The sequence below is a fragment of the Onychomys torridus genome, chromosome 2 (assembly GCF_903995425.1).
Source record: "Onychomys torridus chromosome 2, mOncTor1.1, whole genome shotgun sequence".
NCBI lineage: Eukaryota > Metazoa > Chordata > Mammalia > Rodentia > Cricetidae > Onychomys > Onychomys torridus.
Window position 1 is genome coordinate 68,921,387 of NC_050444.1, and position 12,731 is coordinate 68,934,117.

General features: G+C 39.6%; 1 protein-coding gene across 1 annotated transcript in view; it reads right to left on the bottom strand.

The window, feature by feature from the left end:
* Positions 1–309: 309 nt before the first annotated feature.
* Erp44 (endoplasmic reticulum protein 44) overlaps positions 310–12,731 on the bottom strand; it is a 97,428-nt gene continuing 85,006 nt past the window's right edge. Inside the window, exons 11-12 of the mRNA XM_036178599.1 lie at positions 3,891–3,993; positions 310–1,679 (exon numbers count right to left, since the gene is read on the bottom strand). Coding sequence (XP_036034492.1) covers positions 1,578–1,679; positions 3,891–3,993 — 205 coding nt within the window. The 3' untranslated portion in view covers positions 310–1,577. The remainder of the gene's footprint in view (positions 1,680–3,890; positions 3,994–12,731) is intronic.

Below are 12,731 nucleotides of genomic sequence, written 5' to 3' on the forward strand. Positions count from 1 at the left end.
GCTCTTTTGACCTTGCTGTGTACCCGTGAGTTTTCACTGAGCCCTTCAGTCAGGTCAGTCTCATCACTGAAAACAACAACGGTCATCATATTCAAGACACTGACTAAAAGCAATAAAGTGACAGAATAAAGGCCAGCTTCCAGAAAGCTCTGTCCTAGTTTTCTAGCCACAATCTGGTGACATATTCTAAACATGCCCTTATAACCTCATTAATATTTATTATTCTGAATAAAACTACAAAAACTATGGACAAAGTCATGCATAATTAAGAACTAGAAGCTGATTTTTAAAAATAACAGTTATTAAATATCCATTATAAATATTCATTTTATTTTCAAAGGATTGGAAGATGTTACATATATCACACACTACATATAATGGCACATGTCAACCTTTGAAGCTTAAAAATAATATCTCCCCAAACTGGGACTGACTTATATCCCAAGAATAAATGACCCTTGGCCTATAGCACCACACCCAGGCCCCGAGGAAAGCCAGTTTTGAGCCTGAATGACCTCTGGCGATGGGATTCCTGATATAATGTGGAGGGTCTTCTCCCTCTGCTTTTATCCCTGGCAGTACTGAGGCCTGGCAGGGACCTTCTGACTGCACACGGCAGGTGTGGGAAATCTGAGAAGCCAGAGGGGGAAGGCCCTCCTAACAATTCACAATAGTTGAAAATGGGAGAAGAATTTAAAACGTTATGTTCCTTAACATCTTTGTCTTTGCTCTACGTAACTATAGCAAAACTACAAAAGACCGAAGGAGGCTTACAATAATTGAAATACAGTTTTCCTTTGAAAAATGGAAATTTCTAGACAGAAAGAACCTTAAACATTTCTAGTTCAACACTAGTAACCTGCTCCACTGTGTCTCTACTTTCCTGATTGCAGGGTTAAGTCGTTCAAAATTTTAAATGCCATCCATATGCCGGTTTCTCAGACAAACACAGAAAGTTAATAATACTTCCACTTTTTCTTTCTTAATTCATAAGGACAATTTCTGTCAAATGCTCTGGCTTATGGCTTTCCTCCTCTTCATAGTATGTTTAAGTTACACATTAGGAATCCAAGAAGAACCATTATGGAATTTTCATAAGCAATGCCCAACCAATCTGTACAACACAGTATCCAGTGTGCAACTCTTAGGTCTTTAGAGTCTATATCCCCTTAGCTTTCCGACTGTGACAATAAGGATCTGTGAAAAGGAGAAAACAGAAGCACACACGACACAGGAGCAGGCCGGATTCTCTGCCTTGGCAGTGGAGTGCAAGTTACTGGGACGCCCTGGTAATACCACCTTCCACTTGCATTATAAAAACGGTACAGGACAGATTTAAAGTGGAGATAGGCCTCTGGTTTTTATTGTATTTTTTTAAACCCTAGCAGATTTTTAAAAAAAGAGGCTGTATTAGATGACAATGCATTTGAGTCAGGGGGAGGAAAAAATTAAAAACTCAAAACTTCTTTCAGTTTATTCAAAATAAAAATACACATAGAATTATGAAAATATAGGTTTACTATTTCCACCACATATGCCAATGCTGCTGTTGAAGGGCCTGCAGTGTTCTTGAGTTTTTACAGCTCATCTCGATCTCTCAATAAAGTATACCTATATTCGCTGGGCGCCAGCTTCTGGAAGGAGCTTTCTGGAGGACTGCTCGCTACATCCTGGTCTTGCTACAAAAGAAAGAAAAGAATCTTCGTACCAAAATGTGTTAGGGAGTTATCATACTTTACTATTACATGACTGGCAGTGGCCTTATAATTAATTGCTCATTAATAAATAAGAGAAAAAGTTTATGCCAAAGTCAAGAGGTAAGTTTGCGATCTTGTTTCCTCGCATAAATGCCCCTACTCTGTTCAGGACATGGCAGCCACAAGGCCACTGACTCGGCCTGTCACTGTCACTGACAAAACACCAAGTATGCAGTGCTTCCTAGAGAACCCTATAGAGGAGGCATAACCTAGTTTGGCACTAACCCTTCACTTTCACAAATGAATGCTAAGAGGGATTGCCTTGATACAAATGATCCCTACTCTGTTAATAAACCTGCTGTTAATCAACACTCTCAATTCCAGAAATCAGTAAAGCTTGGTTGAGATGAAGAGAAGCGCTCAGTGCTGTAATACACCTCTGTAATACTTGAGTGCCCAAAGTAGAGAAGACACGGTGAGACTATCAAGTGCCTCTGAAGAAGAGCAGCACTGTCTGCGTCTTACTGTCACACTGCGAGCGTCTCAAGAGCAAGCTTCGCCATGGGACAGTCCCTACAACAGACAGCGCATGGCACACACCGGACAGTCTAACATAGATTAGTGTGCACCCATGAGAACAGAGATAGATGATGCCTCTATTTGACTTTGCCAGGCTCTACTTCCTCAGTAAGTATTTTCTGCTGAAATACATGTGCAAGCTGAAATTATATTACTGTAAACACAGTATCTTGTACCCAGTTGGTTTTAGTACAAAAATGTAACTAAAACACATGGATAAATAAAACACTGTCTAAGGGAGAAAGTGAAACAAATCTAAACAATACAATATGGTAAATAGATATAGGTTTTTTCCTTAGTATATAGAGCAGTGGTTTTCAAACTGTAGGTCACAACCTGGGGGTGGTGATATTGGATGATCCTTTCACAAGGACCACCTAAGACCACTCTGCATATAAGATATCTACATTATTATTCATAACAGTAGCAAAATTACAGTTGTGAAGTAGCAGCGAAAATAATTTTATGGTCAAGGGTCACCACAACACAACATGAGGGAACTATATTAAGGGGCTGCAGCATGAGGAAGGTTGAGAACACTGGTATAGAGTAATGAGCAGGCTTTGTGGACTGAAGAAAATAATTACCTTTGGATTATTGTCACTAGCAGAACCCCCCCCCCCTTTAATAGTAGCTTAATGATCAAAGAAAAAAATCTGACCTCATTTTTCAAATAAAGCATATTTATCAGCTTCTCATGAGAACTCTTGACTTTGAATCTAATCTGACTCCCAAATAAGGTAAGGAAAAATTTAGTTTTTCTTTTTGTTTAATAAATACAAGTTCTTTGGACAAAGTAGTAGACTTAAGTTCTGGCCTATAAAACAAGGGGTTTAATCTATATCTCCCTCTTAGTTTCATGGTCATAAAAGATTTGATATAAATAATAACACATCAACATGCAAATGGAACTTTCAAAAAGGATGGACATACAAATTACTTGTAACAAAGGTTACAAAGTAGAAATAGTAAAATTCTCAGGCTTTAAAATCCATGTATCCATCCATTCTGAGACCCCATCTACCTATTATTATTCATCAATCTATATAGTAACATTTCCATTGAGAATTTGTATGTGAATAAAAGCAATTATATAAAATATTGATGAATAGTTGTTAAGCATTCAAACATCAAATGAGAAAGCTGGATTTCATCCTAAGTTTTAAGCATTATCAATACTGCATCTGTGAAGGTTCTTAGAATGGATGAGGGAAATAAGAAATCATGACTTTCTTTATAGTGAGGGTGTATGTCCAGCCACAAAAGCAAGCTGGAACAACCACTGGAATCCACTGACTTATTTGCTCATCTACTCTCCCAAGTCCTACTTCTTCCTTCTCTCTGAAGCTAACAGTACTTAACTCTGTATAGCCATGTTCCACAGAAATCATATTCAGACTACTCAAGTTCAGATGATTGAGAAATTAGATACAACACTCTACAACTTTTCTGGAGGCCTAACATTTTCAAAAGTAACTTTAAAGGAGCATAACTTGAATATGTTGTCGTCAGTTCAGGATTTCTACAATGGTATCAGGAGCTAAAACTCTAGCTCAGGTCCACTCTGAGGCCATCTCAACAGAAGATTTCCAATGGCAAACACCTAAGTCCTACCTCTCCTGGGGCTGTATCAGTTGGGTCAGGTCCATGATGGAATTCTCTGTGCAGTTTTCCAGAATGCAGGTCAAATACAAACTGTTTGAGTTTTCCAGGAATTCTGAAAACAAAGGCAAATAATTAGTTAGCTTCAACAGCCAACACTGGCTGACCACTAGTTTATTAACTTCATTGTGCTGTAAAGAAGTATTTTACTATATCCTACCAATTCTACCACAACGACTACAGGCAACTAGATACTAGTTTAGGGTTCTAATTTCTTAGTTTTTATTTTATGTATATGCGTAAATGCCTACATGTGTGTACCAGTACTAGTGCCTGGTCTGCAGAGGCTAGAAGAGGTATCAGATCGCTTGGAAGTGAAATTACAGATGGTTGGGAGCCATCAGGTGCTGGAAATCAGCTGAGTTCTCTGCAAGAGCAGTCAGGGCTCTCAACTGCTGAACTACTTCCTCAGCCCCTATGTTTTAATCATTGAATTTGTTCCACAGAAATTTTACTACACTAATCATTAACAAAGGCGATGCTATCAAGATGCTGCATTCCAGATGTGTTTTACTATCCTTTAGATACGTGTGTGTGAGTGAGTGAGAGAGAGAGTGAGTGAGAGAGAGAGAGAGAGAGAGAGAGAGAGAGAGAGAATTCATGTATTTTTAGCAGCACACACACATATACATAAAACAAAACAAAACAAAATCCTATATCCTTCAAATCCACACTAAAAATGTTGGGATTCAAAGGGGAAAAAGACATAAGAGGGTAATCACATAAAAGTACTGTTTTATAACCGGAGCACTAGTAAGCACCACTCAGTGTCTCCAAGCATTTGAACCCAGGATGAGCCTGTGGATCCTATCCCCTGAAGTACAGTCCTCTTCTGAGGTGGTCCAGACTATGTGGAGCAAGGCAGACTTACAAGGTAGACCATATTTGGAATTATTTCCTTGACTTGCATCCAATTAAGTAGGAACAAATGATACCTATAAGGCCAATCACTTTTTGCTATTCATTGATTTGCACTCTAAATTCTTTGCCAATGTGATTTTTTTAAAAACTGAAGTTGATTTGCTAATTTGATAAGTAACAGATAGTAGAATTTTATTTTACATTTCTTGACAAATTGAATGTTTTCATTGCTTAATTTATACTTCTGTGCACATGAACTGCCTGCCTTTTATGGAGATTTTGGTGCTTTGGAACAACATTATATACTTCAAATAGAAACTTATTGTTTTTTGTATCTATTACAAAAATTAAAATGTACTTCCATACCTACTTTAGTTCCTAGAGTATAACAGACTGACTTTTTAATATTTTTGTTTTGTTTTCATAGCAAAAAATAGCTAGTCTGTTAAAATTATCAGTTTTTATTTTTCCTTTTTAAATTCTATCCTGAGGACCTCCTAGAAGTGCTGTTTTGGTTGTTTTGTTTTGTTTTCCACTTTCAATAACTCCCACTGAGCTGTACCAACCAATAACTTCATTGTACACTATGCTGGCTCCCCACTAGCTCCAATGCAATAGAGACCAGCAGGTGCCAAATGCACAGTTTACAAATACAAATGACTGTCAGGTAGCTGTATTGACAGAACGCCTTGCAAAGATTCTCTGATGCAAAAGCAATTACACATACAGCAGAGATAAACACTGAGAGGAGATCAATTTACATTGCTTCTGACATCATCATCTGTCACCCCACAGCAAAGTGCTGAAGTATAAAATTCAAGCCACAGACTTGGAATGTTTTATCACACCTGAGATAATGCTGCTGGTTTGTTTACAAATTCCTAAGACCATTAGAACTACTGCTAGTCAAGGAATAGTTTATGAATGAGTAAATCCTAAATGTGACAATTGAGAATACTCAAGACAGGCTTTTCACTGACCAGAATTTTCCCCTTGTCATGAGACAAGAGGGAAGAAAGAATTGTGAGCATAAAGCAAAGGCCAGGGAGGAGGGTGGACTTGGACGACATTGTGAAGCAGATGGATTATGGAAAAACTCTTAGCTGGCATGTGCTCAGAAACCATCAGCCATTATTAGGAAGAGACAATCAGTGAATGATCAATAAATTATTAGAGAATAGACAGCATGGCAATCTGCAAGAAGAAGGGCACAATAAATAAATCCTACTTTTATTTCAGGCTCTAATTTTCTTAATTGGAACACTAAGTGTGGAGCACTAAGTCTCTTCCATCCACTAAACTTATTTACAATGATTTATTTTTAGACACAGTGAAACATACATATACAAAACCAGTCAACTGTGACCACCCTCTGACAAGTATACCACAAGGAAGAAACTAGGTTTATTATTTTCAAAGACTGATGCATAATAGATAATTGCTTTCTTTTTAAACTTAAGCTCTGTAACTTGTTTTGTTGTTTTTGAGACAGTCTCAGCATGTAGCTGGGCTGGTCTGAAACTCACAGATCTGTCTGCCTCTGCCTGTCAGCAAATGCTGAATTACTGCTGAGTCATGGTGTTACTTTTTGTTTGTTTGGTTTTGGTTTTGGTTTGGTTTGATTTTTTGAGACAGGGTTTCTCTGTGTAGTCCTGGCTGTCCTGGAACTTACTCTGTAGACCAGGCTAGCCTTGAACTCAGACATCTACCTGCCTCTGGCTCCTGAGAGCTGGGATAAAAGGTGTACACCACTACGCCCAGCTAAATTCTCTAAGTTTTAACAAATATACAGCATCTTCTTACCACCTCCGCAAACCAGGTAAGATCCCCAGCACTTCTCTGCAGTTGGACCTTCCTTTCCTCCTAATCCCCGGCAACCACTCATGTGTTTGCTGATCCTATTCATACATACACTAATACATGTACTCACAGGATGTTTTTTTCATGTTAATATACATTTGACATTCATTTACCTTATATGTCATCTATTAACTGCCAAATACTATTCCCCTGAGGAATATAAAAGTCTATTCATTTGGATTCTGTCAGGATTTGGGGGATCAGAAACACTACAACAAACCCATGTGCACAGATTTCTGTGTGAACTTTATTTTCTAGAAAAGACATTATTGGGTCAGACACTACATAGATGCTTAACTTAACAAAGAAACTGTCAAAATGACCAGTGTGCCACCAGACTAGCTGATCTACATGCTTGTGAAGGCAGGGCATTGTAGCTATTTCCTCTGGCAGCTGAAGGACACAGAGCAGCATCTTTCTGTGATGTTAATTTGCATTTGCTGACTATATTATGACCCTGGGCACCTTGCTTGTGTCCTAACATCTCTGTATCTTGTTTATGTTTTAACACCATCATTCACAGAACAAAGGTTTATAACTTGATGAAACCAATTTATCATTTTTTTCTAAGTGTTTTTGATGCTCTCAGAACTTTGTCTTCCCCTGATTCTTAAGGATGTTCCTGCTTATGTTTTCTACTTAGATCTATGATGGATTCTAAGTTAATTTTCCATGAGAGGGAATTCTTTCTTGGTATGAAATTCCAGCTGTGGTACCCACCCACCCCACCACACCCTGGCCAGGGAGTGGCACTATGAGGTGGTGTGGCCTTGTTGGAGGAAGTGTGTCACTTTGGGGGTTGGCTTTGAGGTCTCCTATGCTCACGCTATGCCCAGTGTCACAGTTGCCTCTGCTACCTATGGATCAGGATACAGAGATCTCAGCTCCTTCTCCACCACCACATCTCCCTGCATATCGCCAGGAGGATAATGGACTGAACCTCTGAAACTGTGAGCCACCCCCAATTAAATGTTTTCTTTTATAAGAGTTGCTGTGGTCATGGTGTCTCTTCACAGCAATAAAACCCTAAGACACCAACCAGTCAACTTGGTATCAAGGGATAATAATAAAAACAGTATTGGGTTTGGGGATTTAGCTCAGTTGTAGAGTGCAAGTGAAAGGCCCTGGGTTCGATCCTCAGCTCCACAACACACACACACACACACACACACACACACACAAATAAACCAGTATTGGATAAACAAAATGTGCCCTTTAAGAAGTTCTATCAGGCTGGGCATGGTGCAACATGCCTGTACTCCCAGCTGGGAGGCTGGGGCAGGAGAACCACAAATCCTAGCCAACACTGTGAGTTAAAAAGGAGAAAGGGGCTAACAGTGCAGTTTACTGATGCACCATTTGCCCAGCACACAGGAACACGAGGAAAGGGGAGAGGGAGTGCGCTAGTTCCATCAATAATCACATTCTTCCTCACTTCAAAATTCATAGGGAGGCCCCTAGATAGTAAGATTGCATAGACTCTCAAAACAGACATTAGTGATAACCTAGCAATAGCTTCTCCTGGATAGCCTTCTGAATTCTTTGAACCTCTACGCTGTTCTAACTTACACCTTCCAAGATTAGGAGATGGATCACTTGTTAAGAGAACAGCTCTAGATAGTTCTGTATCAGTGGACACCTTCCTCTATGCCTTGCTTTATATTGCTCCATGTGCTACTTTGCTTGCACCGCTCCTTCCTGACAAAATGAGAGTCACCTGAGCTTAAGGAATTACAATACTAATTTATAGTGATTTGGTGTTTGGGGAGAAATAACATGGAGCCCAGAGTTGGGACATCATCATCATCAGAGTAACTGACTCCATTTGGGGTGGATATGGCAGTAAGTAACCAAAGTCTGCAAGGAATGTCCTGCAATCTGTCTAGCTGCTGTTTTCCTGTCACCTGAAACCTCAGACAGTTTAGGGAAAATATTCACTGACTACAGTTTTAAAGATGACCAGTTTTCTATGTGTATGTGTGAATATGCCTAAGTGCATGTGTCTGAAGGCACCCACAAAGGTAGAAGTAGGCATGAGATCTCCTGGAGCTGAAGGCAGAGGCAGGTGGGAGCCATGAGTTATGGGTTCTGAGACTCAAACTCATGTTCTCTGGAAGAAAGATCAGCAAGTGCTCTTAACCAATGAACCGTCTCTTCAGCCGAAAGACAGTTAAGTTTTCTTCACAATCCTTGAACAGTTTTATACGATTTTTCTCAGGCTGCAGAACAGTACAATATTTTGACCTGGGTCTTGAAATTATCTCTACTCTTCCATCTTCATATAAGATCTATTCCTTTCAAGCCAAGGCTCATAGAACTGTGATCTAGTTTTGTCACTGGGAAGCACTGGCTCTTCAAACACCAGCATTTCCATTGCTTTTTAGTTACCGGGACTGTCACTGTTTGCATATAGTACTGTGAGCTGGGACTCTAGGATCCAATAGACTTGATATAAATCTTAGTTTTGCTACTAGTTATCTGTGTGGTCTAGCAAGTCATTTTACTTCAGGAAGATTCAATTTCTCTGAAAAGAAGATGAGTATTCTACTGGCAGTATCCACCTCTGGCAGTCTCTGACTTCTCTTTTCTTACTGCACTCACACCTCCACCAGATGACTCCAGGAATGCTGAGTTATTAAGTAATAGCAAGAACAGTCATTTATGGAAACTGCTTATCACTTCAGCCTTAATTACCAGGCAGCACAATAACAATTATGCCCGCCATTAAATGTGTCAGATTCACCTTGCTGCATGCTTTATTGGTGTAACACTAGCATCACATAGGCTTAGCACTTAACTCTTACAGCACGTTCCACCTCCCAATTAAAACCATGTTAGCAGGAAGGGGAAATTGCACACCTAAAGGAGAAATTAAAGAGGTGAATTATTTCACAGAGCTTCAAATGAGGTGATATTTTTGTTTTTTTGAAACAGGGTTTCTCCAATCTATAGAGTCAATGCAATCCCCATCAAAATCCCAACACAATTCTTCATAGACTTTGAAAAATACTCAACATCATATGGAAAAACAAAAGACCCAGGATAGCTAAAAGAATCCTGTATAATAAAGCAACCACTGGAGGCATCACCATCCCTAACATCAAGCTCTACTATAGAGCTATAGTAATAAAAACAGCTTGGTACTGATATAAAAACCGACATACAGACCAATGGAATCAAATTGAAGACCCTGACATTAATCCATGCACATATGAACACCTGATTTTTGACAAAGAAGCCAAAATTAAAAAATGGGGGGGGGGGAAGTATCTTCAAAAAATGGTGTTGGCATAACTGGATGTCAATATGTAAAAGATTACAAAAGATCCATTATCTGTCACCATGTGGATCAAAGACTTTAACATAAATCCAGTTACACTAAACTTAATAGAAGAGAAAGTAGAAAGTACTCTTGAACGAAATGGCACAGGAGATCAATTCCTAAATATAGCAAGCACCAAGGAACACAGACACTGAGCACAACAATTAATAAATGGGACCTCTTGAAACTGAGAAGGTTTTGTAGGGCAAAAGACACAGTCAATAAGACAAAAAGCCTACAGAATGGGAAAAGACCTTCACCAACCCCACATCTGACAGAGGACTGATCTCCAAAGTACATAAAGAACTCAAGAAACTAGACATCAAAATACTGAACAATCCAATTTAAAAAATCGGCTAAAGAGCTAAACAGAATTCTCAAAATAAGAATCACAAATGGCTGAAAGACATTTAAAGAAATGCTCAACATCCTTAATCATCAGAGAAATGCAAATCAAAATAACTCTGAGATACCACCTTACACCTGTCAGAATGGCTGCTAAGATAAAAAACACTAATGACAGTCAATGTTGGAGAGGATGCAGAGCAAAGGGAATACTCCTCCACTGTTGGTGGGAATGCAAACTTGTAAAACCACTGTGGAAATCAGTATGGTGGTTTCTCAGAAAATTGGGAATCGATCTACCTCAAGACACAGCCACTCTTGGGCATATACCCAAGGAATGCTCAATCATACCACAAGGACACATGCTCAACCAAGTTCATAGCAGCATTATTTGTAATAGCCAGAACCTGGAAACAACCTAGATGCCTGTCAACTGAAGAATGGATTAAGAAATGTGGTACTTATACACAATGGAGTGCTACTCATACACAATGGAGTGCTACTCAGCAGAGAAAAACAATGACAGCATGAAATTTGCAGGCAAATGGATAGAATTAGAAAATAACATCCTGAGTGAGGTAACCCAAACCCAGAAAAACAAACATGGTATGTACTCACTCATAAGTGGATTCTAGATATAAAGCAAAGATCAATCAGACTGCAACCCATAGAACCAGGGAAGTTATATAGCAGGGGAGACCCTAGGATAACTGTGGCTTATAATAAGTTTTGGTTTTACTCAATTACTGGGCAAGCCTCAATCAAACATTTCACTATTAGAATAAGAATTTATACTGTATCAAGCTGATAAAAGAAAAATAAATGAATGAATGGGTAGATAGATAGATAGATAGATAGATAGATAAATGGGAGGGGAAAGAAAGAAACAGGGTTTCTCTGTGTAACATTGGCTGTCCTGGAACTAGCCCTATAGACTGGCAGGCCTCAAACTCAGAGATCTCCCTGCCTCTGCCTCCTGAGTGCTGAGATTAAAGGTGTATGCCACTTGCAGTATAGAGAAGACCAGTTCTCATTGTGAAGTTTCTTTCAAGATTCCTATTGGCTCAGATTTACTTTTTCCCTTCCCCTCCTCCCCAAGGCATGCTATGCTCCTAGATGACTAATTAGCTCTACTTAGCCAGCAGCCCATTTCTGGTCCAGAAGGCTACAGCTGAGAAATAAAAAGTCTGGGTGAGGTGATAAAGAGTATTCTCACAGGGCTAGAGAGATGGCTCAACAGTTAGGAGTTCTTGCTGCACTTCAGAGTAGACCTGAGTTGATTCCCAGTACCCACAGCCAGTAGCTTATAACCACCTGTAATTCACTCTCACAGATGGCACAGATAGACACACATAAATAAAAACAAACTAAAGCATTTTTTTTTTAAGGAATATGATAGCTAGTGCTTGTTTGGGTTCTCCAGGACTCAGACACCAAAATGAGATTCCAAATTCCAGTGTTAATCTGACTTCAGAAATGTAGAACAGGACTTAAGCAAGTTGGAATCCTTCAGAGGACTCCCACAACATGTAACACAATATAATATCCCCAGGAATTTAATTAAAAAAAAAAAAAAAAAGCTGGGCATGGTGTTTGGTTGTTGACTATTTCCAAGAATAACTTAAGACTTTATAGTTGGAAGAGATCAAAAGAACACACACCCTCAGATCTACCCACACCTAGAAGCTGAGAGGTGTGCTGATGAATTTCATCAAAATGACACAATAGCCAGGGAGCATTTCAATGCTAAGCACAGTTACTGCCTGTGGTGGTTTGGGTAAGAATGGCCCCCAGAATCTCATATATTTGAATGCTTAGTCATCAGGAGTAGCACTACTTAGAAGGATCAGGAGGTGTGACCTTGGAGGAAGTGTGGAGCAGGTGTGGCCTTGGAGGAAGTGTCACTGGGGGTGGGCTTTGAGGTGTCAGAAACTCAAGCCAGGCCCAGTGGCTAACTCTTTCTCTGCCTGCTGATCCAGATATAGAACTCTCAGCTACTTCTCCAGCACCATGTCTGCTACATGCTGCCATACCCCCCTCCCCCAGCCATGATGACAATGAACTAAACCTCTGAAACTATAACCAAGCCTCAATTAAATGCTTTTATTTTGTTAAGTCAGAGTTGCTGTGGTCATGGTGTCTCTTCACAGTAATAGAACACTGATTAAGACACTGCCTGTGGGCTCCCAGAAAGCCCAGAAATCAGTGTTCTCTCTCTTTGAAAGTATCTTTCAGCTTGAGCATGCAGTCTTTGGGGAAGGGTAAAACAAGACACCCAACTAGGTAGGGTGCCCAGATCTCACCCAATAGTAAATGCTCACACTCTATGTGATATGAGGTTTGTTTTCAACATGCCTGGATGTTAAGAGAAATGGATTACAAGGTAAGCTGCTCTGCTTTTAAAT